General features: G+C 40.9%; 1 protein-coding gene across 1 annotated transcript in view; it reads right to left on the minus strand.

The window, feature by feature from the left end:
• Positions 1–21928, minus strand: part of HTR3B (5-hydroxytryptamine receptor 3B) — a 48015-nt gene extending 26087 nt beyond the window's left edge. Inside the window, exons 1-3 of the mRNA XM_010597951.3 lie at positions 21817–21928; positions 8747–8803; positions 3344–3504 (exon numbers count right to left, since the gene is read on the minus strand). Of these exons, the coding sequence (XP_010596253.3) occupies positions 3344–3504; positions 8747–8803; positions 21817–21928 (330 nt within the window). The remainder of the gene's footprint in view (positions 1–3343; positions 3505–8746; positions 8804–21816) is intronic.
• Positions 21929–25834: the final 3906 nt, after the last annotated feature.

Genomic DNA, 25834 nt, shown 5'->3' on the forward strand with positions numbered 1-25834 from the left:
TGAGAGAAATTAAAGAAGAACTAGTGGTTCCCCTTCCCCAACCCTTCTCCCCTTTGTAACCATCAAAGATTGTTTCTTTCTGTGTGGAAACAGTTTCATGTGTTTTATTATTATTATTGTACTTTACATGACGGTTTACAGAACAAACCAACTTTTCATTAAACAATTAGTACACATACTGTTTTGTGACATTGGTTATCAACCCCGTGGCATGTCAACACTCTTCCGTCTTGTGCTTGGGTTCCCCATTACCAGCGTTCCTGTCCCCTCCTGCCTTCTGGTCCTTGCTCCAGGGCTGGTGTGCCTCTTTAGTCTCTCTCTTTTTTTTTTTAATGGGCTTATTTAATCTTTGGCTGAAGGGTGACTTTCAGGAGTAACTTCATTACTGAGCTAAAAGGGTGTCCAGGGGCCATACTCTCGGGGTTTCTCCAGTCTCTGTCAGGTCAGTAGGTCTGGTCTCTTTTTGTGAATTAGAATTTTGTTCTACATTTTTCTCCATTTCTGTCTGAGACCCTATATTGTGATCCCTGTCAGAGCAGTCAGTGGTGGTAGCTGGGCACCATCTAGTTGTACTGGACTCAGTCTGGTGGAGGCTGTGGTAGTTGTGGTCCATTAGTCCTTTGGACTAGCCTTTCCCTTTTGTGTCTTTGGTTTTCTTCATTCTCATGTGTTTTTATAATACTGGCCTCATACAGTATTTGTCCTTTTGTGATTGACTTATTTCACTCAGCACAATGCCCTCCAGATTCATTCATGTTGTTAGATGTTTCACAGATTCATCATTGTTCTTTATCATTGTGTAGTATTCCATTGTGTATATGTACCATACTTTGTTTCCCTTTTAACTCAGTACTGAAGTTACTCCGGAAGTTCACTCTTCAACCAAAGATTAGACACATATGAGGGATGTGCTTCACAGTTCAATCATGTACAAGAGACTAATGGGCACACCAGCCCTGGAGCAAAGACAGGAAGGCAGGAAGGGATGGGCCAACGGGGTGGAGAAGGGGAGAGTGCTGACACATCGCGGGCTCAACAACCAATAGCATAAAACAATTTGTGTACTAACTGTTTAATGAGAAACTAATTTGCTATGTAAACTTTCACCTAAATCACAATAAATAAATAAAAAGAAAAAAAATTAAAAGAATACTATGAACAACTTTAAGCCAACAAATTAAAAAACTTGGATAAAATAGGTAAGTTCTTTAAAAAATACAAATCACCAAAACTGACAAGAAATCGAAAATATGAATATTCTCATATATGCTAATGAAATTGAATTCATATTTGAATGCTTTCCCACAAAGAAAATTTCAAGGCAAGATGGTTTCACTGGTGAGTTCTATCAAACATTAACAAAGAAAAAAATCCGTATTGTATAATTGCTTCGGAAAATTAAGGAGGGAGCACGTCTCAGCTAGTTTTATAAGGCCAATATAACCCAGATACCAAACCAGACAAATTAATTACAAGAAAAGAAAACTATAGCACAATACCCCTCATTAGCATACATGCAATCTATATTAATTAGGAAATTAAATCTAGAAATATATAAAAAAGATAGTACATCAAGATCAAGTGGGGTTTATCCCAGGAGTGCAGGGGTGGCTTAACACTTGAAACAAAGTAATTTATCATTTTAACTGATAAAAGAGAAAAAACCATATGATCATCCAAACAGATGCAGGAAAGCATTTGACATAATTCAATACACATTTATGATTAAAAAACTCTCAGCACACAAGAGATAGAAGGGAACTTCCTCAACCTGATAAAGTATATCTATGAAAAACCTATAGCTAACATCATACTTAATGGGAACGAGCAAAGATGTCTCCTTTCACTGCTTCTATTCTTGGGCAATGTGATAAGACACAGAAAAGAAGAAGAAAAAGGGGCATACAGATTAGAAAGAAGTAAAACTCTTTAGTTGCAAATGACTTGGTTATATTTGTAGAAAATACTAATCTAGAAAAAAAAACCTACTATAATTAGTGAATTAATTTAGCAAGGTCACAGGATACAAGGTCAACATAAAAAAAATCAAGCATATTTCTATATACTAGCCAAAAAAACCCAAACCTGTTGCTGTCGAGCCGATTCTGACTCATAGCGACACTATAGGACAGAGTAGAACTGCACCATAGAGTTTCCAAGGAGTGGCTGGTAGATTCAAATTGCTGACCTTTTGGTTAGCAGCCGTAGCTCTTAACCACTACGCCACCAGGGTTTCCTTTCTATATGCTAGGAACAAATAATTAGAAAAATGTAAATAGTATTTATAATAGCACCAAAATTACTTTGGAATAAATTTTATAAAATACGTGTAAAACTTCTACACTGAAAATCACAAAACAGTTGCTGAAGATCCAAATAAATGGAGAGATATACCATGTTAAAGAATTGGAAAACTCAATATTGCTGTCAATTCCCCACCCAACTGATCTCTAGATTCCACACCATTCCAAACTCCCAGCAGGCTTTTTAAAAAAATTGAAACTGACAAACTGATTCGAAAATTTAAATGGAAATGCCAAGGACCTAAAAAAGCCAAACAACCTTTAAAAAGGAAGAAGAAAGTCGGAGAACTTTACACTACCTTATTTCCAGAGAAATAGACCCACACGTATATAGTCAATTTAATTTTCTACCAAGATAGCAAAGCAATTCAATGAGGAAAGGAAAGGCTTTTCAAAAAATGGTGCTAAAACAGCTGTTACCTAAAAACAAAACAAAATAAACAGAAAACCTTGGCTCATACCTCACACCATCACAAAAATTAATTCTCAATAGGTTGTAGAGCTAAATCTAAGAGCTAAAAACTATAAAACTTCTAGCAGAAAACACAGGAGACTATCTTTGTGACCTTGTAGTAGTAAAAATTTCTTAGACAGGACCCAGAAAGCACTAACCATAAATAAAGTATTGATAAAAGTGCACTTCATCATACAACCCGTTAAGAAAATGAATAGGTAGGCCACAGACTGGAATAAACCTTCACAATTTGTAATGGTGTCAACTTGGCTAGGCTATGGTGTCTATTTGCTTGGTCAAACACTAGTCTAGAAGTTGTTATCAAGTAGTTTAAAAAAAAAAAGAAAGAAAAAAACAAAGCTAAGCCAGCTGCCAACGAATCGACTCCGACTCATGGCAAAGCCACACGTGACCGAGTAGAACTGCCCTATAGCCGGGACTTTCAACTACCAAACTTTCAGTTAGTAGCCAAGCACAAACTGTATGCACCACCCAGGGACCTATAACCTCTCCCAGGCACCTGTGTAAACAACAGGTAGTTTTCAAAGAGGGTAACATATATAGGAAAGCATGAGATGGTTCTTACCACATCCAATACTGCGTGGACAAATAGATCGAGGTATACAGTAGTGGCCTCGCTCCAGTTGTGAACTGGTCTCACTTCTTTGTGGTATTTCTGTAATAGATTCTTGGTGAGATGACGTATAGCAGAATTCCTGGGATGAGATGTATCTGTGGCTTGGATTCCTGGAAAAGAAACTTAACACTGTGAGGAAAAAAATAAGAGGAATTTAACATCTTTAGGATGTTTCAGACCGTTCAGGACTCATTGGCTCTTAGTAGAATATGATTTTCAGCTCTCCCCAATCTGCATAAGTCCACAGCCAGCTAGTGGAGTTTTTTGGCAGATACTTCTTTAACATGAACTAATGGCATAAGTGCCCAGTAGAGATACCTCATTGTAAGATAAATAAATCAAGCCCATTTCCAAGGATATAAACTATACCTGGAAACCCTGGTGGCATAGTGGTTAAGAGCTACAGCTGCCAACCAAAATGTCAGCAGTTTGAATCCACCAGGCGTTCCTTGGAAACCCTATGGGGCTGTTCTACTCTGAGTCGGAATCGACTTGATGGCAATGGGTTTGGTTTTCTGGCTTTTTTTTTTTTTTAACTATGTTTATAATTCCACTCTTACAGCAATCATGCATGTTGAAGAGACAATCTTTTCTGTATCCCTGTATCACTACCTCCAGGCACATAGAAGAAACCCACCTACACTTAGCCAAAATTTAACTTCATCCTTGATTTTTCCTTTTGATTTTTCGCTTGTAATTAAAACTTAAATAGAAAGAAAGAAAAAACATGGATAAATCAGTGAACTCAAAGATCGTGTGGATTTTTAAATAATGAGATGAATGAGATTCCAGTTCATACTTTTCTCCTGAAACAATCTCTTTTCTCACTCAATCCGTCTTTCACTGAAATGCACTTGTCAGAAAATGAGATCTTTGCTTTGGGAAAATTCTCTCTAGTTGGAGGGAACAACCATTTCCTATGACCCAGGAATCTTGATTTGCAGAAGAGCGGTGATTGGTGTCGAGGCAGGGGAAGCCAAGGGAAAGAAAGCAAGAGAAATGAGCACCAAGAATTGGAAGTGACAAATTTGTGAGGGCTTTCTCTGAACTGCAAAAAGATATTTTGCTCACAAGCTTTGCTAGCCCTTAGGGAACTCCAAGCTTCGCCAGGTCGTTGAACTGAAGCAAATTGCACACCTCCTACCACAGCGCATGAGTGAAATCTAATCTGTAGTGTCCTGTGCGTGAATTCGCCTGGGCTCTCAGTGGTTTTGATGGTTGTTTTGATGAGCTGCTGAAGGTATGAGGGATCCAGCAGGAAACCGTAAATGAGATAGCTGGTCCTGGTGCAACAATCCTGTTTATGCCCATTTCTTTATGAATGATGTCATGTCACTTGCCGCCATAGGCAGCAATTTCTATGATTTATCCATGTCAATGTGACCAAAAAATGAACAACAATGCTGGAGGTGCAATTTCAGACACACTGTGGGCAGTGGAATAGTCACCCTCATTATTATCAGCACTGGGAATCTAATGAGCATTTTAACTCACTAACCATTCACCCATGAAGATGCGTAAGTGGCATCAGCTACTCAGGTGTGTAGGGTTTGGGTGGGTGGTTTGCACAAGGCATCATTTTCAGGGTCTTTTCTTCTCTCTTCTCTTCTTTTCTTTACTGTGATTGTCAAAAATGTGCTGTGACTCTCCCTACCTGAGACCCTTTCTTGCTGGCATCCTCCAGGGGAGAGGACTCAGGAGCACAAAGGGAAGCTGGTCTAGTGCTTTTTCTGCCAACTTCCCTCTGGGCAACTTCACTCCTACCTCGCTTGGAAGCCCCCAGTTCAAGTCTCAGTCGGGGAAACGCTGAAATGTACATGTTTCAATACAGGAGACTAACTACCTGAGACAGAATCAAAACATATTTCTGAGAAATGAAAGTGTCGTTTCTGCACCCTCTGCCTATAAAACTGAAATTCCCCCTGTTATCCTTTCTAGGAAACAACCCGTAAGTTCCCTACGGATAAACACATACTTCCTAGAATGTTTCAACGTCTTTGTCTGCGTCAAAGTCTTTGGGTAAAAGAGAGAAAGTTCTAAAAGCTAGAACTAGGAACAAAAGAAAAACCAGCAATGGTAGCAGAAAAATAATAAGCAAATGGAAATGTGTTTGAAGAAACCAAAAAGAGAAAGAGTTCTTTGTTTAAAATGGGAAGAAATAATAAATCACATTTTCTACTATGAATGCAAATGTGCCTGGGAGAAAGATCAATTACAGACGAGAGATTAGGGATTTAAGTGACCATAAATTAACAGTAAATTACGCCCCTTGAAAGCTAATGTGACATTCACACAAGAACTAAATGACTCACAGTTCAGTGATGTTTCAGCAGACACTGATGGGAGCTATCAACAGACCCCGAAAAGATTCCTCCTTGAATGCTAATAATCAGCTGTAAACAATTCACTTACAAGATTTCTGGAAAGGAGAATGTGTTAGCAGCTGAGCTATGAAGTACTTTTAGGTGAAAATAGATTAAAAGAAAAAAACAGATAAGAATACAATAGAATTATTACTTTGTTTTCCCTGTTTTAATGAGTTGCTCTCTCAAAAGCGTATCTCAAAGTGTTACAGCGCACTCTGAGTAAAAGCCATTTTTTCTTTGGTGAGTATGCTCTCTTCAAGATTCTCAGAGAACGTTACGTAGCTTGGAGTTCCTGGGTGGCACAAATGTGTAAGCGCTGGACCTACCAACAGAAAGCTGGGCGATTCAAACCCACCCAGAGGCGCCTTGAAAGAAAGGCCTGGTGATCTGCTTCCGAAAGGCCTAGCCTTGGAAACCCGAAGGGACGCAGGTCTACTCTGCACACCTGGGGTTGTCATTAATCAGAATCGACTCGAAGGTAACAAGCACCACCGACGTACAGGTATCTGAGAGATTATAGGGAAATAGAGGTTTAGGTGTGTGGTAACAACGCTTAAGGCCAAATGAGTGCCTACTGTATGCCAGGAAGTAGGCTAAGCCCTTCACATGAATTATCTCACTTAACTCTCACACCAATCTTTAGGAGACAGGCACCCTACAACCCTGTGAGGTGTGCACGATGACTGCAGATGAGGAACTATATACTTAGCTTACCATGGTCACACAGTTTGCAAGTGATGGGGCTGGAATTTAAACACAACTGGTCTGGATACAAAGCCCATGCTCTTAAATATGATACTACATTGAGCTGGCTCCCTTGGAATATTATGAACAGCTATGGATCACCCTTCAAAAGGAAGACTGACATGTTGCATGGAGTACTGTCATTAACTGAATTGTGTCCCCCCAAATATGTATCAATTTGTCTAGCCATGATTCCCAGTATTGTGTGATTGTCCACCATTTTGTCACCTGATGTGATTTTCCTATGTGTTGTAAATCCTACCTCTATGATGTTAATGAGGTGGGATTAGTGGCAGTTATGTTAATAAGGCAGGACTTTTTTTTTTTCAACCTACAAGGCTAGATTGTGTCTAAATCACTCTCTTTTGAGACATGAAAGAGAGAAGCGAGCAAAGAGACCCGGGAACCTCATACTACCAAGAAACAAGAGCCAGGAGAATAGCACCTCCCTTGGACCAGGAGTCCCTGCACTGAGAAGCTCCTCGAATAGGGGAAGATTGATGATAAAGACCTTCCTCCAGCGCTGACAGAGAGAGAGAAAACCTTTGCCTGGAGCTGACACCCTGAATTTGGACTTATAGCTTACTGGACTGTGAGAGAATAAATTCCTCTCTGTTAAAGCCATCCACTCGTGATATTTCTGTTTCAGCAGCGCTAGATATCTAAGACAGACACGTTATTGGGCGAAAACACCCTGGTGTTATATTTTGTGTGTTTTTTCAGGTTAATAACATCTTACATTTGTTTTGCACCTTACAATTTCACAATCTCATCTTATTCTATCTTCATAAATACCCAAAAAAACAGTTAACTTACAGGGAAGCTGAATCTCCAACAGATTAATTGACTTGTCCAAGGTCACAGGGCTGGTGAGTAGTGGAGCAGCAGCTAAATTGTACTAATCCAGGTCTCCTTCTACCCAGCACAGTCCTTCCAGGTGGCAGCCATATATTGGTGATCTGTTCAATGCTCTTATATTTATAAATTGTTTTGATATTAATGAAGTAAAATTGCGAAAGGTGGGTTTTTCTGCAATAAATGTTCTCCATATGATTTACAGTCAAACACTGATTACTAAATACTATTAAAGCACTTTTTCTACCAGATTTGAGATAAAAATCAACCATAATATAAAACATTACAAAGAGATATCGTTAAAATGAATTTCTTCTGTTTTCTTACCTTCATTTTTCTATTTCATCTTACTTAATTTAATGTTCACGATTATTTCCTGCTCAGAAACCCATTTGGCCTTTAATGAAATTTTCTGTGTTTTCATTTTTATAGTTAAGATGTGCTCTTACCCCCTAAGTTCAACACTGAAGATTTTTATACTTTAATGATAATGGTAAGTGGCCATTTTTCTTCTCTACACAATAAAAAATCATTTCCATATCCTTGGCTACTAAGTTCCTTACTTGTCTCCTTGGTTAGCTCATTCCACTTCCAGTTGCATTTTAAAAACTTGAAAATTCAGATATGAGCTCTAGGAAGGAGGGTGTTGGGAAACACCAGCAAAAAGATAAATTCTTGATTTGTACACATTTACCAACTAAGAATCAATTGCATCCTACATGGCATGGTTTAATTCAGTAGCGTTAATACTGGTAGTATGGAGGTACAGTTCCAGAAATATAGGAAAAAAAGGTATTAGTTTCCAAAATATTTTCAAAGACAATAGTACACTCAAAACCTGCAAGCTTATAGAATCTGTCTTTAGAGATATACTCATCACCTCTATAGACTTTGTAAGGCTAGGCAGAAAACCTCCAATGCCAAAACGATATCCAGGTGTCTGGAGCCATGACATATGCAAGAGATTCTTCTCTAGGCTTCTAAAAGCTTATAATAAAGACAAGACTAATTTGAATAATAAAAATATATTATCCAGATATAAAAACAAATCTGAAAAAGAATGCCTTAAACTCTTAATGTAAATTGCTGCAAAGAGATCTTGAATTTCTAGAGAAGACCCTTACTTAATAATTATAACATTTAAGAGCATTTTTCAAGTGTAAAAACCCCCACTGTATGACCCTGTATGTATGTGTATCTGTAATTGTAGGACTGAAGTCATAAATACGTCTCCATGTAGCTTCACAGGTTTGGCGTTTTTCAGATGATAAATGAAAACAAACACTCGTGAGGAGTTACATAGCACAGCATACATATAAAAAAAAAATTGTTTCTAGCTTCTAATAATTATTACTCAAAGCCTAGCAAAACCATTAAAAGGACTTACCTGAAGCAACCACCAGGATGAGGGACCACAGATGAGTCATTATACTTGCAGATGTTCCTGGGAAGGTCCCAAAGAGGAGGAAGGCAAAGTTGCTTATCGGATAGAATGCCGCCAATTTTTCCTAAAAGTGTTCCTCTCCACTTGGTTCTTCTCTGTTTTCTAGTTTGTGCTAACCGCACTGGGGCTATTTTGTAAACACTAAATGAGACCAAAGGGAAAACCTGCACCACACAAATGTTTTGGAATGAATGCTATCACAATACCCCTTAACTTCTCCATTTGGTTCTGCCCCCAGATTAGATCCTGGCCAACATTTCAATTTCCCCGGCACGAGATAGCTAAGTGAATAATGTAATCCAAGAGGAGCCCCTAAGGAGAGGAAATTCTACACTAATATGATTTCCGTTATAGCCTTTACCTAAGGCAATGCTCTTGCTGACATCCAGGACGCTAATTTCATTAATAATTGAGATCCAAATAGCTGTTCTAAATCAGACTTTTGCAGTAACATCTTCAGCGTTTCGCAAGGGTTATTGGGCTCTCGAGTTACACAAAGCTAATGGAAACCTGGAATTGTCTAATGGAGAACAACTACTAACAATACAATGGAAAAAGTGCTTTCTGTGTTTCCTAAGCCCCTTTAATTAAAAGAAACATTGGTTTTTGATAAATAGGAGTGCTTCTTAAATTTTCACTGCCCACACTTCAGAAAGTGAAAGGATGCTTCTAGGCCTATTGAAGATGAGAACTATTAAAGTTTAACACCGCTCAATTAAAAGTGTTTGTATCTTTTCATTTTTTGATTGAGTGCCCATTGACTTTTTGTTATTAAGGAAAAAGCATTCATAATTCTGTATAATAACTCTATCCTTCATTGGTAGACCCCTAGATGCTCTAGAAACAAAAACTTTCATACCATTTCTAATATATCTGCCTGCTTTTGATTATAAATGGGATTGTAGAGGCATAGGTTTGAGGTAAGCTTTGACAGAGCAAATTAAGGGGAAAGAAGCATATATCTGATTCCTGTTCTCCTAATTATTTAGTCTCTTTGTTTAGAATCCATGGTGTTCTTCTAATTTTCATCTGCCAATAAAATGTAGCTTGACTGGTTTCCTACTGTTGGTAAAACCAAAAACACCCAAACCCATTGCCCATCAAGTCAATTCTGACCCATAGAAACCCTAGAGGACAGAGTAGAGCTACCCCCTAGGGTCTCCAAGGAAGGGCTGGTGGATTTGAACTGCTGACCTTTTGGTTAGCAGTGGTATCACTTAACCACTGGACCACCGGGACTCCACTGTTGGTAAAGGGAGTTACAAATATGGAAAAGGAGAAATATTGAATGAGTTGGTTTTAGAGGTATCAGTGTGAACTCAAGGTTTTATAGAGAGAGAGAGAGATTAATATAGAAGTAAGTACAGATATAAGTATGTGTGTATGTGTTTATACATACATGTATTCCCTAGCTTTGTCTACTAGAGGGACAAGGAGCAGTGATACCTGGGCTGGGTCAGGGAAAACATAGAAGGACATCTTGTATCAGATAGTAAAGGAGTGCTAAAAGAATAATGAGGTAAAAGAAAGACCAGACTTGCTGGCCTGACAGAGACTGCAGAAACCCTGAGAGTATGGCCCCCGGACACTGTTTCAGCTCGGTAATGAGGCCACTTCTGAGGTTCACCCTTCAGCCAAAGATTGAACAGACCCATGGAACAAAGCAAAACTGAAAGGGCGCGCCAGGCCCGGGGCAGGGACTGGAAGGCAGGAGGGAACAAGAAAGCTGGTGATGGGGAACCCAGGGTTGAGAGCAGAGAATGTTGTCTTGTCGTGGGATCGTTAAACAATGTCATAGAACAATGTGTGCACTGACTGATGAGAAGCTAGTTTGTTCTGTAAACCTTTGTGTAAAGTACAATAAAAAAAAGAATGATGAGGTGCTTCATCGACATGTTTTGGTGTGTATATTTCACCACAATAAAACTGTTTAAAAATTAAATACTCAGCTGAAAAAAAAAAAAAAAGAATAAGAATGATGGGGCTGTGATCAAAAGAGCCAGCTTGAATGGGCTCACCTGGGGCAAATCTGGGACAATTTGAGCATCAAAATCACTAATGATGGTCATGAATTAAAAAAAAAAAAAAAACCCACTAAACAAATGTAGGGTCGCTATGAGTTGAAATTAACTCGGAGGCAATGAGTCTACTTTTGGTTTAAATAAAATAATAACCCACAAGTCCATACTTATTTAAATAAATAAATGAATGGGAAGGAGAAAACTCTTTTCCTTAAATTAGAACGCCAATTAATAAGTGTAGAAGGAATGATGGGCTCTTCATACCAAATCAAACCAAACCCAGTGCCGTCGAGTTGATTCCGACTCATAGCGACCCTATAGGACAGAGTAGAATTGCCCCATAGAGTTTCCAAGGAGCGCCTGGCAGATTTGAACTGCCAACCCTTTGGTTAGCAGCCATAGCACTTAACCACTATGCCACCAGGGTTTCCGGGCTCTTCATAGTAATAATTAATGCACCCAAGAAATATCAGTGGATACTAAAACTAGTTTGATGAAGAATAACATATTTACACAAAATGTGTAGTAATTACAAAACCCAGACCCAGTGCCGTCGAGTCGATTCCGACTCATAGTGACCCTACAAAGAATAAAAAAAAAACTTTTCAGTGAAGAGACCTGACAGACAATATGTTACTCTAGTGATGAAAGCTAACGTCACCAGTAACGGGAGTTGCTTGTCACCAAATAGGATGAATTGAGAAGCCACAGCAGCACTTCCGTGATCCAAAGAAACCAGATGCCCTCAAGTCCATTCCAGCTCATGGCAACCCCATATGTTGTAGAGTAGAACCGCACTTTGTAAGGTTTTCAAGGCTATGATCTTTCAGAAGCAGATCACCAGGCCTTTCCTCAAAGGCCCTTCTGGGTGGGTTCAAACGCCAACCTTTTGGTTAGTAGTTGAGCAATTAACTGTTTACACCACCCAGGGACTCCCACTTCTGCCAAAAAATTCATAACCTCAATCTATTCAGGAGCAAACAGGAGAAGACCTCATATTGTGGGACATTCCACAAAATCACTGGCATGTACTCTTCAAAATTGTCAGGGTCATGAAAGTTAAGAAAACACTGTGAAACCGTAGCGAACAAAAAAACAGTTGTCCTCCGGCTGATTCTGACTAGTGGCTATTTCACGTGTGTCAGAGTAGAACTGTGCTCTAGGGGGTTTTCAGTGGCTGGTTTTTTGTAAATAGATGGCCCGATCCTTCTTCCAAGGAGCCTCTGGGTGGACTCAAACCTCCAACCTTTTGGTTAGCAGCTGAGCATATTAACTGTTTGCACCACCCAGGGTCTCCATAGCAAACTAAAGATGAAGGAGGCATGAAGGGAAAAATGCAGTGTGTGACCCTGGGCTGGATTCTTTTGTTACAACATGACACTTTGAGAAGAATTGGTGAAACTCAAATGGGATCTGTGGATAAGATGGTAGTAATGTATCAATGTTTATTTCCTGATTTTGATTATATTGAGATGATGTAAAAGGATGTTTCTAAGAACAACATGTAAGGAAGTATTCTGTGGTGAAGGGGCATCATGTTGACAACTTACTCTCCAACGGTTGGTGGGGAGGTCTTTCTACTGTTCTTCCAATTTTGCTGAAAGTTTGGAAATATTTCAGAATAAAAAGAAAAATATTCAATGCAACCTGGTGGAGGAACTTTGATACTAAAAAAAAAAAAAAAACCCCAGTGCCATCGAGTCGATTCTGACTCATAGCGACCCTATACAAAGTTATATAAATTATATTTGAAAAATACTCTGTTATAGATTGAATTACATCTCCACAAAGTATGTGTTAACTCCTGTACCTGTACCAGTAACTCTGACCCTATTTGGAAATGGGGGTTTTCTTTTGTTATGTTAATGTGTTCTGTTAATGTGGTCACACCAGAGTAGAGTGTGTCTTAAACTTCATCACTTCTAAGTAGTGTCTTATAAAATAGAGTATACACATATACACACACAGAGGGAAGACAGGTGCCACGTAAAGGCCCATCTACAAGCAAAGGAACTCCAAGGATTGCTGGAAGACTCCAGAAACGATGAGAAAGTCTCACAGAAGGAATTCACACGGCCACGGCCCTGATTGGGACTTTTATCCTCCAGAGCTGTGAGAAGATAAATGCCTCTTCTTTAAAGCCACCCACTTGTGGTATTTTTTGCTATGGTAGCACTTGGTAACTAAGTGCTTTGGAGGGGGGGGAACCTCATCAAGAGGTGGGCTCACAAAAGATTGACGTGGCTCTTGAAGTCCCAGCACTTCCCATCAGTTCTCCCAATCATCAGCTTCTACCTAGGAGATGAATTGGGACAAGAGAAAGGCAAGCTGCAGACAGCATATCCATGTAGGCAGCACTTTTTACCGGAAGGAAACACAGAAGCTTCCCTTTATGCAGAGGCTTGATTGAGATGAGGATTGACTTATTCTTGCCACGAATTTTAGTAAGCCACGACTCTAAGTCAGACCTCCTGGGGCATGCTTTCCCTCCCTTTTCTTTGCACTTACTCATGTACCCATCTGTTACTGGAAGGCCATTGCTAATAATGTGTAATACAGGTATGTTACGACCTTCATTAGCTTATTTAACAACAGTCTGGTGATCTTGCCCATTACAGCTCTTTACTGGCTGACAGATTCTGCCAGAAGATGGGAATGGTTTTGAGCAACTTGTCTTCAAAGTCGTTTATATGTACATGCTTCCTTATCTTTCCTTGGTCACTCCCCACTCTGGCTCTGTATCATCCACTGGCTAAGATCTTTCTTTTTCTAACCTTAATGTTTCATCCTGTCTGGGCTTAATTTGCTTACTAAGTGCTTTCAGATTTGTCTTGTCCCCACCTGTCATTTTTCGTGAACACTGACTCTTCTCCGCTCTTTAAATACAGCACTTCTCATCTAGAGAAAGCTTTTCAGTCACACATTCTTGCTCAGAATTCATTAGTCAAGGATTTCACTCCCCTGAGACATCTCCTTGTGAAGATGAGGATGGGGGCAAACCCCATTCTGACTTTTCAAGCAGATCAGTATTTTAAAATCTAGAATTGGATTCATCAGGGGCTATGAATTCAGGCTCCTTGAGTAATATCACCAGGGCAAAAGAAACAAAGACTTAATCTGAGTTTTGAATCTGCCATTCGCTGATAGCAGGTCGGGCCAGGCCTATCTAATAAGAGAGTATCTAGAAATGCATTTATTTCTGAAGACCTCTCTGCACACTCCCATGAATCTTGCCACTCTGTTTCTCCGTTATTTCCAGGTAAGATAGGACACGTCTTACATCCACCAATGTCTTTTGGAAGAAGCAGGGGGAGAGGGCTTATTATGCAAACATAAAAAGGAAGTGTTTATTATGCAAACAGCAACTGAGTTATGTGTCCTTTAAGACTACTAAATAGTTTTTAATTACTGCTATATCAGGAAATCCCATAAATATGCAAATGCAATTAGTTCACAAAATAGGCCTTAAATATCTTTATTCCTCTCCAACAAAGTTCTTTGAAGTTAATCACTAACTCCCTTTGTTCACTCCCTTAGCATTCGTGCAAAAACTGACGGGAATTTTGACAGATGTACATATTCGGGGGAACCAAGTTTTCTGAGCGCATCTGGTCAAGCTGGAGAAGAGAAGAAGGAAAGGACTCTTTAGCCAAATTCAAGCATTTGATGAGTAAAGTTCCACATGAAATTTCTTTAACTCCATAGCGTTGCTCTCGAAACAAATATCAAGGTAATCATTGGGGCGCCACTTCAAGTCCAAAGTCACGCTCAATATTTGATTTTCCTTTGGTTCAGAATTTCATCTTTATACACACATCCATGCTCACTGCAGCATTATTCACAACAGCAAAAAGATGGAAACAACCTAAGTGCCCATCAACAGATGAAAGGATAAACAAATTCTGGTGCATACACACAACGGAGCACTACACAACCATAAAGAACAAGGATGGACCCTCAAAACAGCTCACAACATGGATGGACATGGAGGGCATTCGGCTGCACGAAATAAGTCAATCACAAAAGGACAATTATTGTATGAGACCACTGTTGTAAAAACTCATGAAAAGGTTTACACACAGAAAAAAGCAATCTTTGATGGTTACAAGGGAGGGAGGGGCAGGGAGGAGAAACCGCTAACTAGATAGTAGACATGTGTTAGCTTTGGCAAAGGGAAAGGCAACACAGTACACAAAATAGGAGAAATCAGCACAAGTTGACTAGGGCAAAGGAAGCCACTGAAAGACAGGAAAATCGGAAGAATGGAAACGGGAACCCAGGAGGGAGGCAGGGAGGAGAGTGCTGACACACTGTAGGGATGGCAACCAACGGCACGAAACAATTTGTGTATAAATTTTTTGAGTGGGAAACTAATATGCTCCGTAAACTTTCACCTAAAGCACAATAAAACTTAAAAAACATTTTTTTCATTGTTAACAGCAATGTACATGTTTTTGGTACCTAAAAGAAAGAAAGTCCCCCATGGCTCTGGTCCTTTGTGACATGACATTCTATGGGAAGTCGTAGAGGATAAAAGTTAAGGCCCAGGGTCTCACAAGGCCCAAATCCAGGTGGAGTGCTGGAACTGGCTCTTACTGCCTCGAAAGAGCCACTTTAGCACAATGCTTCCCAACTCTGTGTTCAGTGACATCAGGTTGGTAGCTTGAAACCAGTGGTGATGGGACTATTTAACACATGGCAATCAGCAAACACTACATATCAGGACTCCTTTCGCTAGGTGGTAACTAACCATCTTCTAGCACACCATGACCCACTCCTTGACCTTACAGGGCCTTGTGTATGCCTTCATTACAGCACTTATCCACGTGTATTACAAGTATTTGCTTAGTACTTTTCTATCTGTTCCAGAGCTCAGAATTCCGAGATTTCTGGATGGTAGAGAGCCGTGTTTCATTCATCTTTGTATCTCCAGTCCAGAACTTGACCCCTGGTAAGTGCTCATAAAATGTTTGAGAAGGAAAGGCAGGGAAGAATTAACAAATGATCAGAAAAGAATTTGGGCTTAATCAAGGAGGATGGCACTGAACCAAGAAGTGCCAAGCTTTTCCACAATCGTATTCAATATACTATCCTTTCCCCACCTGTCTCACAAAGGATGCGTGAGAATGACAACCTGGCTTCGAGCAAGGCTGCTTTTATTAGATTTGCTCCAGAACCAGCTACCAAGCAGGGAAAAGGAGAAACACGAGAAACAGATGCAGGTGGATTAGGCCTCCCTTTGGTTCTGTCAGAGCAGGGATGGACTACTCAATAAGCAAGGTATGCACAAGCTTTCTTGTGCTTACTTACTAATCTGTAGTGTACAATTTTACCTGCTTTTCACCAAATCACCACATCACAGCATGGCAGCTTCCATGGAGGGTAGAAGCCTTAGTTTGCAAAATGGGGCTGATAATTCCAAACTCACATGAATTGAATGGATTAACAAGTTCACGATACAAAGTACTGAAGGGGAATAAAGTAGGAAAGTAAAATATTGTATAAGCCTGTATAACTGCTGTTATTATAAAGCTGTCTTCCAAATGGCCTGTAGCCATTATTCTAAAATGCACAACAGCTGTATTTGTCCCCTTTCTGCCGTTGCTGAAATTTACACTGTCATTGCTCCAAGAGGAAGGCTTGGCACTAATAATAGGCTGGCTGACTATGGCTGGAGTGTGACAGACCTCTAGTTAGAGCCCTTAAAGGCTGAGAGCAGAGGAGTGGGAAAAATCTAAGGCTCGTTGAAAACCAAAGGCTTGCTGTTGGTGCTCTAGCACAGTGAATACAGTCAGAGCACCACCTGGTGGCCACCGTCGTACCTGCCTTAACAAATTCTCTGCTGCCACAGAAATTGCCATAAACCCATTTTAGGTTTTATTTGTGCACTTTTGAGGAGCCCTGGTGGTACAGTGGTTAAGTGCTTAGTTGCTAACCAAAGGGTCGATGGCTCAAACCACCAGCTGCTCCACAGAAGATAGATGTGGCAGTCTGCTTCCATGAAGATTTGCAGCCTTGGAAACCCTATGGGGCAGTTCTACTCTGTCCTATAGGGTTGCTGTGAGTTGGAATTGACTCAATGGCAGTGGGTTTTGGGGTGTGTTCTTTCAGATGATTTAAAAGTCCATTCATGTCTCTAGTCATGTGACTACCCTTTTTTCTTTGCTCTTACCATCCCTCTTCCAAGTTCCCCAACACCAACCTGACCAATCTGTTTCCACTCTGCTTACAATGGTCAACCAATTCCTCCCTGCTCACTTCCTTACTTATGTTCCTCCAAACTCTGCCCCTAGGAGCTACCAAGTTCTCCAGGAGAGGAGGGTTCAGCTCAGCTGACTCAGTGGCTTCTTAAAGGGTAACTTCCCTGCTTGTCTTCATGTTGTTGTTGCTGCTAGTTGTCCTTAACTCTTGGTGACCCCATGCACAATGGAATGAAACACTGCCCTGATCCTGTCCCAGCCCCATGATCTTTGTGATCCATAGCATTTTCATTGGCTGATTTCCAGGCCTTCGACTCGACGGCAATGGGTTTGGTTTTTTTTTTCTTCCTAGTCCATCTTCGAGTCTGGAAGCTCTACTGGAACCTGTTCAGCATTAGAGCCACACCCAAGCCTCTACAGACACAGGGGAGGTGGTGACTGCGCTTGAGGTGCATTGGCTGGAAATCAAACCTGGGTCTCCAGCATCGAAGGAGAGTATTCCACAACTGAACTACTTCCTTCATTAAAAAAAAAAAAAAAAAAACCACACCAAACCCATTCCTATTGAGTCGATTCCAACTCATAGCGAGCCTGCAGTAGACCTGCACCATATTGTTTCCAAGGAGTGCCTGGTGGGTTGAACTGCCGACCTTTTGGTTAGCAGCTGTAGCTCTTAACTACTCTTCCTAAGAAGGAATAAATAAAGCCTAAGACAGTTTTTTTTTTTAAGACAGTATGTAGGAAACCTGGGGGTGTAGTGGTTAAGAGCTATGGCTGCTAACCAGAAGTTTGGGAGATCGACTCTACCAGGTGCTCCTTGGAAACTCTGTGGGTAGTTCTACTCTGTCCTATAGCGTCAGTATGAGTTGGAATCGACTCACTGGCAACAGGTTTGGTTTTTACGGGAAAAAGGTATGTAAGCCAATAGCGCATATATACAGGTTCTACACCTCTGAAAAGCTATAAGCTGTATTATTAAAAGCCAGACAGAATTTTAATATAGCTAAAAGTGACAAAACTCCACAAAGTTTACTCTCTTAGGTTGGGTTTCCTGAAGCTGATCCTGAGATAAGGATTTGTGCACAAATGATTTATTATGAAAGTATAACAGAAATCGGTAAGGGAGTGAGAGAAGCAGGACAGGAAAGGAAAAAGGGTGGCTTCAGCCTGATCCCACAGGGAAACTCAAGAGTGTAAGCTACATCAAGAGCACAATTATTGGAAAGAAGGGAGCTGGGCTTCCATCCTCTCACTCACACCTGTCAGCCATTGGCTAAAGGCCTGGGAAGGGAGTAGCAGGGAGTGAATTCTCAGACATTTCCGGGTCTTCATGTGTACAGGAAAGACTCCTGGTGGCGCAGTGGTTAAAGTGCTTGGCTGCGAAACAAAAAGCTGGCGGTTTCAACCCACCAGCCCTCTATGGGAGAAAGATGTGGTAGTCTGCTTCCTTAAAGTTTTACAGCCAAGGAAACCCTATGGGGGCAGTTCCACTCTGTCCTGTAGGATCACTATGAGTCCGAAGTGACTCTACCGCAACAGGCTTTTTTTCTTTTTTGGATCCTGGTAGGAGAGAGTCCTGGTGGTACAATGACTAAAGCCCTCGGCTGTTAACCAGAAGGTCAGTGGTTTTAACTTACCAGCTGCTCCCCTGCAGAAAGATGTGGCAGTCTGCTTCCGACAGAATTTACAGCCTCGGAAGCCCTGTGGGGCAGTTCTACTGTGTTCTACAGGGTCGCTATGAGTCAGAATTTACTCGATGGCAATGGGTTTTTGTTGGTATCCTGGTAGGAGGAGTCCCTATGTGGTGCAATTAACACACTCAAACACCAACCAAGAGGGCGGAGGTTCAAATCCACCCAGAGGTGCCTGGGAAGGATCCTGGTGATCTGCTTCCAAAAGATCAGCCATTGAGACCCTGTGGAGCGCGGCTCTGCTCGGACACCCTGCGGCGGTCAGACGTCAGCCTCGACCCCAGGGCAACCGGCCGGGGGAAATCCTCTCCCCAGAACACTCAACAATTATTCCCCCATAAATTTTAGCCAGAGGTACAGGGCTCCTGACTTGACCACGTATATTTAAGAATAAGATACAAAATCATAAAGGCTGAAATTTACGTTATGCTGATGTGAAGCCTAAACAAGTAGTTTGCGACCATGGTAGCACATTGGAATCATCTTAGGTACGGTTAACTTTTTATAGAGTTACCTGGACCCACCTGGACAGATTCTGACGTCATTGGTTAGGGTGGTGACCAGGCACGGACGTGGTTTTAAAACCCACAGGCGATTCTAATGTGTAGCCAGATCTCAAAACCACATGTTTAAATAAATACAAACTGATTCACTTGTAGATTAATGGAATTAATTTCCCTTTATTCAATTATTAAATTCTATTTTCATGCTTTTAAAAGGAACTTTTTGGGGTAGCTGCCCTGTCTACAGGAAACCCTGCTGGCGTAGTAGTTAAGAGTTTGGCTGCTAACCAGAAGGTGGGCCGTTCAAATCCACCAGGCGCTCCTTGGAAACTCTATGGGGAAGTTCTAGTCTGTTATATAGGGTCACTATGAATCAGAATCAACTCGATGGCAACGTGCTTTTGGGTTTTGCCCTGTCTAAACTTCCCTCCCCTGAGAACTGCCATTTTCTCCAGCTCCTGTGGCCATATGTGTACTGTTATTCCACCTCTCTGAACAAAGTCAACTGGACCAGCAGTGGACACCTGGTCCAAGTGGACCACTGAGACTCTCCTAGAACTTGGAACCAAGACAGTAAGTCAGTCACAAGTCAGTTGGTTACTGGTGTTGGGGCTGGAAAATAAGAAGTGTTGTGGACCCAGGGCTGGGGTGATGCCAGTTTCTACCATTTTCATTGAGAAGCAAAGCACGCCAGACTACAGAGAATGAGAAGAAATGTAGAGAGAGCAAGGATGAGAAACCACACGTGGCAGCAATCAAAGAGAGAATTTTGATTACTGATGAGTTCCCCGGAACTGGTTTCAGTGCTTGTGTAGTCCAGCTATACTCCAACGAGATTGCTCTGTGGCCTCCAACAACTTCGCCATTTCTTCCCTTCTTTATTTAGAGCTTCTTTGTTCTGGTTTCTGTTAATTGTGATCAAAAAGCCTTAATTAAAACAATGGTGGGTATGCCAGGTGCTGAGTCTGTGCCAAAAAATGTCTTTCTGTTAGGTCACAAAATATATAGAGGAACAGAAGCCAATAGTCCATACGCTTTTCTGAGACTGTGTACAGTCATTCCTCAACACCATGTTTGTCAAACTCACTAAACTAGAGGTCAGAAAAGAGCAAGACGCTATGCCTTAACCACCCACCCAGCATCTAGTACAGTAAAGTGGTGTCTTAGTGTCCTAGGGCTGCCTAACAAAGAGTGCCACAAGTGGGTGGCTTTTAAAGGACAGAAATCTATTTTCTCAGTTCAGGAGACTAGAAGTCCAAATTTAGGGTGTGGCTTAGGGGAAGGCCCTTGTATTCTATCCCAGGTTCTAGTGTTTGTCACCAATCCTTGGGATTTCTGGACTTATCAATGCATCTGCTGCATATGTCTGTCTTCATTTCGTGTCTTTCCCCTATGTCTATTCTGATCTCTTTATAACTCAGCAATTAGATTTAGAATCCACTCTACAGTGGGTATGGCCTCATTAACATAACAAAAGAAAACCCCAATTTCTAAACAGGGTCACGTACACAAATATAAAAATCATTGCCTTCCAGTTCATTCCAACTCATAGCAATCCTACAGGACAGAATAAAACTGCCCCAAAGAGTTTCAAAGGAGGGGCTGTTGGATTTGAACTGCTGACTTTTTGGGTAGCAGCCATAGCCCTTAACCATTACGCCACATAATAGAGGGGCTAAGATTTCAACGCATATTTTTGAGGAACACAATTCAATCCGTAACAACTATTACAGTGAATGTTCAATAAATAATTGTTAAATTCAAGTGTTGTTGTTGTTAGGTGCCACCAAGTCAGTTCTGACTCACAGTGACCCTATGAACAATAGAATGAAACACTGCCTGGTCCTGCACCATCCTCACAATTGTCACTATGCTTGCGCCCATCGTTGTAGCCAATGTGTCAGTCCATACTGTTTAAGATTTTCCTCTCTTTCGCTGACCCTCTATTTTACCAAGTGTGATGTTCTTCTCTGGGGACTGGTCCCTCCTGATAACATATCCAAAGTATGTGAGACAACGTTAGACATGTCAAATAAATTATATATATGTCCATTCATAGGTCCATAGGTGGCACAAACGGTTTGCATTCCACTGCTAACCTAAAGGCTGGCAATTGGAACCCATCCAGCAGTTCCGTGGAAGATAGGCCTGGTGATCTGCTTCCATTAAGATTAACCCAAAAAAACCCAAACCCACTGCCGTCAATACAGTCAAGAAAACCCTATGGGGCAGTTCCAGTGTGTAATAGTTGGGGTCACCATGAGTCTGAATTGGCTAGATAGTAACTAATAACAACAAACATGCTCATTCATTTGTTTATTCAACACACTTTCATTGATTGTGATGAGACAGGCCTAGTGCAATCCCCGAAACCAAAGGCTTTTGGGTGTTCCGTCACAGGTAAACAGGCTATGGGACAAAGAACTAAGTTTGGATTTTTGTATCTGGTTTCTGAAAATAGCCTGAACAATTAAGCTACTTTTTGTCTTTCTAAAATAGCCAGGCCAATCTTTAACATATGTAAATAAATTGGGAGTGCCGGTTGATCACCTTGGCAACAGGTCTCAGGAAGGCAATGTGCAGGATGAGGCCTCACACCTTTCGAGGCCTCAGGCTTGCCCATGACACAAACCACATGGGCTTTGGAGTTAAAAATGGCTAGCTGGGGGAACCTCATGATCTCCTCAGCTGTGGTGCTAGTGGGGCACATGTGTTAAACTTATAGCCCACCTAAGCGAATCTCCCTGGCCAGAAGGAGACTGGCAGAAGATAGGCTCCCATTGTGTCCCTCAGCCACTGATGCCAGGTGGAGAGTTCCACTGGGACAAGTTCCAGAAGCCAGGGAGGAAGAAGTGTCATGTAACTGTCCCATTTAAGTTTCTCACCCTCGATACAAAGTGAGGTGTGCATAGAAGCCATTATCTTCACCTGGACAGCTTTTGAACCAGGTAGTACTATTCATCTGTTGTGGACCATCCACTTCTTATTCTGTTGCATTGGGCTTCTCAACCTCAGTACTATTGACATTTTGGGCCAGATAATTATTTGTTGTGGGGAGCCATCCTGCGCATTCTACGATGTTTAGCAGCAACTCTGACCTCTATAGATGCTTGTTGTACCCGCTCATCATTCAGCTCTGACAACCAAGAATTTCTTCCAAAAACTCAAACCAAACGCGTTGCTGTCCAGTAGATTCTGACTCATAGCAACCCTGTAGAATACAGTAGAGCCGCCCCATAGGGCTTTCAGGGAGCATCTGGTGGATTCATACTTCCAACCTTTTGGTTAGCAGCCAAACTCTTAACCAAAAATGTCTCCGGGGGACATAAATGTCTCCGAGGGGACGAAATTGTCCCTGGGGAGAATCACTGTTCTATCCTTTTGTCAATACAATCCAATTGAAACCATACAGTGTAAGGTCTCCAAATTTGCTTTTTCTTTTTTTTTTAAGATTGTATTAGCCACTCTAGCTCCTCTGCATTTTTACATAAATTTTAGAATCAATGTATCAATTTCTGCAATAAAAAAGCCTGCTGAGATGATGGTGAAATTATGCTGAATCTGTAGATCAATATGGGAAGAATTATCATAACTGTTGAATCTTCCGATCCATGAACATGACATATATATTTATTATAACCCGAAAATCAAACCCACTGCTGTTTAGTTGATTCCGACACATAGCGACCTTGTAGGATAGAGTAGACCTGCCCCATAGGGTTTCCGAGGCTGTAAGTCTTTACAGAAGCAGACAGCCACAACTTTCTCCCATGGAGTGTCTGGTGGGTTTGAACCCAATCTTTTGCTTAGCAGCCGAGAGCTTAACCTCTGTGCCACTAGGGCTCCTCTATTTATACCAAAAAAAAACAAACTAAACCCACTGCCGTTGAGTTGATTCTGACTCACAGTGACCGACCGTATAGTGACCCTATTTATTCACTGAGCAATGTTTTGTAATTTTTCGTGACGAAGTCTACTTAAGTATCCTTAAGTATTTGTTTTTTGATGTTATTGCAAATGATCATTTTTATATCATCTTCAAATTGTAACTAGTATGTGGAAATAGTTAATTTTTGTATATTGACTTTGTGACTATCCTATAACCTTGCTAAATCACTTAATTTCAGTAGTTACCTTGTAGCTTCCTTAAGATTTTCTACTTATATGTCATGTCATCTGCAAATACAGATTGCACTCTTATACGTATACCTTTTGTTTTTCTTGCTTCACCCAGACCAGTATCATGTTAAAAGCAGTGAGAACAGATATTTTTCCCTTGTTCTCAATCTTTAAAGGAAAGCATTTCAATATTTCATAAGTATGATGTTAGCTGTAAGTTTTTCACAGGTGCCCTTTTTCAAGAAGCAGAAATTTCTATTCCTAGCTTCCTACAAGCTTTTATAATTGTTTTGAAGTTTGTCAATGCTTTTCCTGCACCTATCGAGAAGATCATGCAGTTTTTCTTCTTTATTCTATTTATGCGGTTATGTGGTAAATAACTTAACCTTGCCCAAAAAGAGGTCTGGCCTTTGCCCTCGCCTTCTGGAAAGCAAACTCACGTGGTGAATTATGCTGATTTTCAAAGATTAGCCAGTCTTGCGTTCCTGGGTATGGTGGATGCCATCGAGATCCCTGTTCAGGAGTAAAACATTTATTCCCTAGTCGCTGCAATGGTATCAGCAGAAGGGCCTTGTCCGTCAGCCACTTTGGAGAATGCCTCAGCTGAAGAGAACTGCTTTTCCCAAGGTAATATCCCCTTTCTGGGGTGAATGATATCCAGTGGTTGATTGACGTGGTGGTATAAAGGCCTGCTCCCCCTTTCCCTCCCCAACTCAGGACAACTCAGAAGGGCCGTTCCAGCTCCAGAGCTTCCTGCAGGACTGGCTAAGACCTTTGTTGGTGGCTGCATTGCGGCTCAACTACTTCCCTCAGCCCGATCTTACTTCCTCTTGATCCCAAGAGCATTCCCTAGTTGTGATGGTTAAGATTGTGTGTTAACTTGGCTGGGCCATGATTCTCAGTGTTTTGGCAGTTGTATAATGTTGGGATCACTTCTGTGTTGAAATTTGATATGTGATCACCCCCATGATGGAATCTGCTGAATGGTACCGGCAGGGGCAGGACCTGTGGTGGCTCACTGCCCCCTCAGCCTTCATCTCCCCGTCCTCCGCCGCCTACTTCCTTCCTGCTAGCCTTGCCAAGGTTTTTTGGCTTCTTCTGAATCTTAATGCCTCTTGTTCGTCTGGTATCTGGTTCTTAGGGCTTCAGCTAGCAGCTTACCTGCCGATCTTGGGATTCGTGGATCTTCACAGCCTGTGAGCAAGAGTCCTGCTCTCTGATCTGCCAATCTTGGGTTCGCCAGCCCCTACAGCTACGTGAATCAGAAACCTCAATCCTGATCCATGGGCTTAGGATGTTCCAGCCTCTACAATCGCGTAAGCTGTTTCTTTGATATAAATCTCTCTCTCTCTCTCTATTTATACTCTTTATTGGTTTTGCTTCTCTAGAGAACCCAGCCTAAGACACTAGGTAAAATGTGCTACACACTTGGAAAACAATTTGACGTTAACTACTAAGATGGAAGTTGCGCTTGCCTCATACCCAGCAAATCCTCTCCTCAGTATTCTAGAAAAAATCTTGCCCACTTGTACCAGGGTATACGTACAAAAATGTTCATAGAACTTTTAACAGCAAACAAAACAGGAAACAACCTAAATGTTATAAGTAAAATTGATAAATTTTGGTGTAGTTATCTAACGGAACGCTATAGAGCACTGAAAATGGATTGTAGCTATGCAATACTATGGATGAATCTCAGTAACATAAGCAAAACAATATATTGCTTAGGGATATAAACATATGATTAAACTATAAATAAAAGCAAGGACATTATAAACAAAAAATTCAGGATAGTAGTTCTGAAGGAAGAAAAGGAATGAAGTGGAGAAGGGCATGTGGTTATTTCATGGATAAATGCCAGTGTTCTATTTCACAAGTCACGTGGTAGGTATATGGTAGATAATGATCATTACATCATTATTACATTTTTATATTTTATATGTACTTGATAGTTAATAAAAACAAAAGATCAAAAAGAACACTCCCAAATAGTGCATAAGAGTTCCCCCATTGTTCCATATTCTCTCCAAAACCTGTGATTTTTTTTTTTTTAATTCTTGGCAACTGTAGCCGTGTAATGGTATCTTTTGTTTTAATTCACATGTCACTGATTACCAATGAATTAATCACCTTTTCATATGCTTGGACTTCCTAGTCCATGAAACATCTGCTTAAGCCTTTAGCCCTTTTTTCTATTGTATTGCCTTTAATTTTTAAGAATTTTTCATATATTTTAGATCAGTGATTCTCAACTGGGGAAGAATTTGTCCATCAGAAAACATTTGGCAGCTTCTGGAGACATTTTTGATTGTCACAGCAGGGTGGAGGAGAGTTACTGGCATCTAGTAAGTGGAGGCCAGCGATGCTGCTAAACATCCTACAGCGCACAGGACAACACCCTACAACAAAGAATTACCTGGCCCAATATGTCAATAGCGGCAAGGTTGAAGAACTTTGTTCAAGACACTAATATCGTATCAGTTATATGTGCTGCAAA

The sequence above is a fragment of the Loxodonta africana genome, chromosome 15 (genome assembly GCF_030014295.1).
Source record: "Loxodonta africana isolate mLoxAfr1 chromosome 15, mLoxAfr1.hap2, whole genome shotgun sequence".
Classification (NCBI taxonomy): domain Eukaryota; kingdom Metazoa; phylum Chordata; class Mammalia; order Proboscidea; family Elephantidae; genus Loxodonta; species Loxodonta africana.